This window comes from Myotis davidii, unplaced genomic scaffold, assembly GCF_000327345.1.
Source record: "Myotis davidii unplaced genomic scaffold, ASM32734v1 scaffold238, whole genome shotgun sequence".
NCBI classification, from domain to species: domain Eukaryota; kingdom Metazoa; phylum Chordata; class Mammalia; order Chiroptera; family Vespertilionidae; genus Myotis; species Myotis davidii.
In genome coordinates, this window is record NW_006293779.1 from 6,445,431 (window position 1) to 6,451,362 (window position 5,932).

General features: G+C 55.3%; 1 protein-coding gene across 1 annotated transcript in view; it reads left to right on the forward strand.

Moving 5' to 3' along the window:
* LOC102755471 (DNA (cytosine-5)-methyltransferase 3A) overlaps window positions 1-5,932 on the forward strand; it is a 12,928-nt gene extending 6,996 nt beyond the window's left edge. Inside the window, exons 13-18 of the mRNA XM_006767513.2 lie at window positions 381-471; window positions 658-806; window positions 1,792-1,877; window positions 3,570-3,639; window positions 4,705-4,823; window positions 5,672-5,932. Of these exons, the coding sequence (XP_006767576.1) occupies window positions 381-471; window positions 658-806; window positions 1,792-1,877; window positions 3,570-3,639; window positions 4,705-4,823; window positions 5,672-5,813 (657 nt within the window). The 3' untranslated portion in view covers window positions 5,814-5,932. The remainder of the gene's footprint in view (window positions 1-380; window positions 472-657; window positions 807-1,791; window positions 1,878-3,569; window positions 3,640-4,704; window positions 4,824-5,671) is intronic.

Sequence of the window (5,932 nt, forward strand, 5' to 3'; positions counted from 1 at the left end):
GCGTTGAGATGGCCCAGACACCCTGCCCAGAGTGTGCGGAGCACAGAGCACCTTCACGGCAGCCTTCTCGTGAGGGGCTGCCTTCCCTCTGGGAACGCTGGCTTCCCTGTTGGCCTCCGATTGTCCAGCTGAGCCCCTTCACTTTACTGTAGAGGAAAAGCCCGGAGGGCCTTGGTGACCGGCCCGTGGCTGCACAGAGGGTGTGTGCGTGTGCGTAGTGTATGTGCACGAATGTGTGTAGGTGGTGAGCGTACAAAGCAGCCGGGTCTCCTCTCCCCACGTCCAGCTACTTTTTTTGCCAAATTCACAGATAATTTCTCTCTTCCTTTCTGTCTCTGTCTCTGGACAGTAAGCCGATTACATTCCCTTTATCCTCTCAGATCCAGGAGTGGGGCCCGTTCGACCTGGTGATTGGGGGCAGTCCGTGCAATGACCTCTCCATCGTCAACCCTGCCCGCAAGGGACTCTACGGTAGGTGCCGTGCTCGCCCGGCCACCTTCTCGGCTGGTGCTTCTGCACGTAGGTTTCCTACTCGGTCATTTCTGCCCTGGGAAGGCTACTCCCACTGGCCCTGCCCTCCCTTACCCGCCCCGTGCCCTAGCCACACCACTGTCTCTGCAGACAGCCCAGCTGACGGCTTTCTCTCCCGCCTCTCAGAGGGCACTGGCCGGCTCTTCTTTGAGTTCTACCGCCTCCTGCATGACGCGCGGCCCAAGGAGGGAGATGACCGCCCCTTCTTCTGGCTCTTTGAGAATGTGGTGGCCATGGGCGTTAGTGACAAGAGGGACATCTCACGATTTCTCGAGGTATAGCCAGCACCCTTGGTTTGGCCAGCTCACTAACGGCTTCTGCCTTGGATAGCCGCTTTGTCCCTGTCTCATCTGCATTGTGGGGCTGGGGCTGGGGACTTCCGCTTTGCAAAGGGCCCATTTGGGAAGCTTGGGGCTTCCCAGTGAGATGGGGAGGAAGCATTGTTAGAGGTCCCCCCGAGAGAACTCGGGGTCTCTCTCTCGGGAGAGGTATACAGCTTAGGACTTGAAAGACCTGAGTGTAAAGGGGGTGGGGAGCCCACTCCCAGGGTTGGGTTCTGTGTGGTGTTTCTCGGAGGCAGCCTAGGAGATGGCAGAATCGATGGTTCAGCTCGCTCCTCAGCAGCCGTGACATGCTCTCTGACGCCTGGGAAGGAGACAGGACCTTTCTCAGCACCGAGCCCGGTCTGAGCACCGAGCCCGGTCTGAGCTCTGCACAGAGGCAGCCCCGGGGGTGGGCGGTCCGGGAGCTCAAGCCCGCACTCCCGGCCTCGGGATGGGTAGGATGGGTAGCATCGCAGCTGCTGTTCTGTCACTGCGAGTTGTCTGTCTGGCTCACAGTCGGGGTGTACAGTGAACATCCGCACCGTTGCTGGAACTTTGTCTCACAAAGCCCCATTGGCCACGTGTGATACTTAAATAAACGTTAAAATTCCTCAGTCACACTCACCTCGTTTCAGGCACTCATTAGCCGCCCGCGGCGGGTGGGCAGGGACTGCTGGTGAGCAGCGTACACAGCGGACATTCCCATCGTCACAGAATGTTCCGCTGGGATGTGCTGGGCTCTGCGGTTCCGGTCAGAGCTGGTGGAATGTGGCCACGTCTCATGCTGGCTTTTCCTGGTGGCTTCAGGCCGCCCCGGCGTGTGGCCTCAGAGAGAAGCCTGAGCCGCTGAGGCTGCCGGGCTCCGAACTCGCAGAAATTCCTGGCGCTGTTTCCTAGTCCTCTCTCGCTCATCGTTAATCTCCCTCCTGTTTTACAGTCCAACCCTGTGATGATTGATGCCAAAGAAGTGTCAGCTGCACACAGGGCCCGCTACTTCTGGGGGAACCTTCCTGGTATGAACAGGTTGGTGAGAGCTCCCGGGCCTGGGATGGCTGCGGGTTGGCGTCTGCAGGCAGGACAGCCCGGAGCGGGGGTCCCGAGTGGGCTTCTTGGGCCAGCTCTGCCCCGTTCTTGAGGGAGGGGCGTCGGTAGAGAAAATACTTGCCTGAGAGACCAACACCGAGCGTGGAAAAGAGGCCCTTTAAGAGTGCACCCTTCCCACGGAGGGAGAACCAGCGTGCTGCTGAGTGGAATTGCAGTTTCTCCTGCACGGGCGATGTCTTCAGTCTCCTGAGGTCCAGTCATGGAGAAGGGGTGGGGGTGGGAAGGAGGTGTGCCGGTCCAGGGAGGGAATCGAAGCAGCGCCTTGCAGGTTTGAAGCCCCACCTCACTTGTCCACACTCGGTTGGCTTCAGGTCTTTTGCTGGAAGGATGCTCTTTATTCAGTCAGACAGATAGATTTTAATATCCAGGAATGAAGAAAATTTCATTTCTTCTGTGCAATAATGGCACTGTAAAAAGGGCCTGTGAGGAGAGGGATTCTGGTTGAAAGCAGCTGAAACGCAGCGTGAGGTACACCCACTCCAGACATCTCTTATGGAGGGAATATTTTCCAGAATGTTCTGAGTGGATTCTAAGCCTCCTGGAGAATACTTGCAAATTGGAAACATCATTTGATCTGGCCTCAGCTGTGTCATCCCCCTCTCTGTCATTTGCATGAAGTTGTAGGAACTTCCTCAGGCCCATCCCCGTTCGGCAGGGCTGCTGTTTTTGCAAGGGCTTGTCGATGGGGAGGAGATGGGCCAGTGGGGCAGCTGATCTGAAAACTCTGAGTGTCCCCCTAAATTTCCCAAGATGGATGTGTGTGTTGGGAAAATGGACAGGACGGTATAGTCTAGCATTTTGATGAAGCCACACACCTTGATCCTAGGGAATTATTCCCACCTGTTTCTTCCAACTCTAAAATTCTACAACTCTGAGCTTCCAGGAGGAGCAGGGAGACCAGGTGGGTCCAGGTAGAGACGTGTGTGTGTGTGTGTGTGTGTGTGTGTGTACACGTATGCATGCATAAGCTGAGAGGAGCCTGGAGGCGCTATTGGGTGCGGGCCCCGAGGTTCCCACACTGAGACATTGACTGCTCAGTGAAGCCTTCGTTGAGTATTTGTAAAGGTCAGAAAGGGCCTGTGCTGGAGGCGGTGTTCAGTGATCTGGTCTGCCCTCTGGGAAGTCACAGAACGTTAGTCTTCAGGGGACTGCGCAAAATTTGTCTTTTTAACTTACATTTAAGGTGCACAGTTCAATGAATTCCATCCAGTGTGCACATCCATGTAACTGTCACCATAATCAAGATAACACAGCGTTCTGTCGCCCCCCGAAGCTTGCTTTGTGGAATCCTTTTAGAACTCAGTTAAAATAACTGATGTAAAAATAAAAACATTTGGGTTTTTCCCCTTCTGGGCAGGTGTGACCTGCTTATTTGTAGTTTGAGGCCACTTTTGAATTTGCCTTCTAAGGGTTAATACTTGGTGGATTTGTGTCCGCGGGTGGCTGCAGTGTGTGTGTGTTTCCTGGGGGAGTTGGAAGGGCTTACAACCACGTGGGAGACAGGACCCCCTTTGCTCGCCTGTGTGAGTCAGATGGCTGCTGGGTCAGCACTGCCCGGTGTGTCCCTGTCCTCCTGGGCTCCGTTGTCACCTCCTCTGTCCTGCCTCCTAGGCCGTTGGCATCCACTGTGAATGACAAGCTGGAGCTGCAGGAGTGTCTGGAACACGGCAGAATAGCCAAGGTGAGCGGCGCCAGGCCCTCTGCCGGGCGGTAGGGAGAAGGGCAGAGGGCGGGATGCCGTAGAGCAGCCACCGGGGCTGTGAGCCTGCCCTCTACAGCTCTGGGTGCAGCCAGCATGGGGGGTGCAATTTAGGGGTGATACGGGGTCATTCATGCAGTTGGCCTGGGGGGAGGATCTAGAGCAGCGGTTCTCAACCTGTGGGTCGCGACCCCTTTGGGGGTTGAACGACCCTTTCACAGGGGTTGCCTAAGACCATCGGAAAACCCATATATAATTACATATTGTTTTTGTGGTTAATCACTATGCTTTAATTATGTTCAATTTGTAACAATGAAAATACATCCTGCATATCAGATATTTACATTACAATTCATAACAGTAGCAAAATTGCAGTTAGGAAGTAGCAGTGAAAATAATTTTACGGTTGGGGGTCACCACATGAGGAACTGTATTAAAGGGGCGCGGCATTAGGAAGGTTGAGAACCACTGATCTAGAGGGAGGTCTGGAAGGCAGAGAGAGAGATCAGAAGTCATTGCTGGCCTTCTGCCCTCCCTTGTTAAGCATTGCTTGGTGTCCCATGGGAGGCAGACACTGAGAAACCTTTGCCAAGGTCCCTAGCTCTGCAAGGGCGTTTAAATTTTTTGGCCAGGACGTATCGCGTGAGTTTCCACAGCAGCGACTCTCCTGTGATGTGGAGGCTCCATTTCACTCTGTAGAAATCTCCCTGAGTGCGTGCAGCGGGCAGCAGGTTCCCTGAGAGCAGGGACCAGCAATTGTGTATCTTGAGCCGGAGCGATCTGGCATCTTTTTGCCTGCAAGTCACTTCGCTTATGAAGGAAGCAGTTCTTGGAGGACTTAGGAAGGACAGTGGCTCCAGCTGCTATATCTCCAGCCCTTGGCCGGTAGGATTGGGCTAGGATGGCGGGGTGACCGCGGAGTAGGAGGAAGAGCAGGGCAGTGGGGTCCGCAGAGGCCCACTGTGGCAGTCCCCGGCAAGCACCGGGCACACGTGGCAGATGCATGACCAGCGAATGAGTGCTCGTTCCTCTTTCCTCGTCTTCTAGTTCAGCAAAGTGAGGACCATCACCACAAGGTCGAACTCCATAAAGCAGGGCAAAGACCAGCACTTCCCCGTCTTCATGAACGAGAAGGAGGACATCTTATGGTGCACTGAAATGGAAAGGTACCCAGGCCTGGGCTGGCGTCGCGGGGCTGTCCCGGCGGGAGGGGGTCTCTCCCGGCCAGGCTGGCGTCTCGCACAGCTGCCACGTGAGCAGTGGGTACCTGGGCATTTCCTGACGTGGCCAATTCCTGGGGATGGTCCCACAGTGAGGCATCTAGAAATCAGTCCACGGGGGCCTTGGGTCCCGGATGGGGATGGTCCCACAGTGAGGCATCTAGAAATCAGTCCACGGGGGCCTTGGGTCCCGGATGGGGATGGTCCCACAGTGAGGCATCTAGAAATCAGTCCACGGGGGCCTTGGGTCCCGAGGGTCCTGCTGAGCTCCAGGAAACACGGCGGCTCAGGAGCGTCTTATCGTGCTGCTCCTTTAGGTGCCTCACGAACCAGAGCAGCACAGGACCCGGTGGGCCTTCCAGCCTGAGCACCCCGATTGGGTGCAAACTGGCCTCAGGGACGAGATGACCTCTTCATTCTCAGTGTAACCGCCACTTAGCCAAACAGACCACTTACACAAACAACAAGCAAGCGGGAACTCCTGGAGGGCGTGGAGTCAGACAAGAGTTCTCCTCCCTCTTGCGGGGAAGGTATTGGGGTGTATAGTCATTACTTTCAGACTTCAGGTACCCACTGCAGATCTAAATCTCGGGTGCCGCCTGTCCTGGAGGTGTTCTCACAAATCCTGACTTTGCTTCTACCGTGTCGTAACTCTCTCGGCCACGGTTATCTTACCTAGCTTCAAATCCACAGACAGCAGCGGGCCGTCTGAGTTTGAGTGGGTGACAGAGGAGCGAAGATCCCCCAGAATCCCAAGTGCCAGCGCTCACCCCGCCCTCTGCCTCTTTCCCCAGGGTGTTCGGCTTCCCTGTCCACTATACCGACGTCTCCAACATGAGCCGCTTGGCGAGGCAGAGACTGCTGGGCCGGTCGTGGAGCGTGCCGGTCATCCGCCACCTCTTCGCTCCGCTGAAGGAATATTTTGCTTGTGTGTAAGGGACATGAGGGCAAACTGAGGTAGTGATACAGAGTTAAAACAAACAAACAAAAAAAACACACAAAAAAAACACAAAGAACATGAGGATGGAAAGAAGTATCAGCACCCAGAAGAGAAA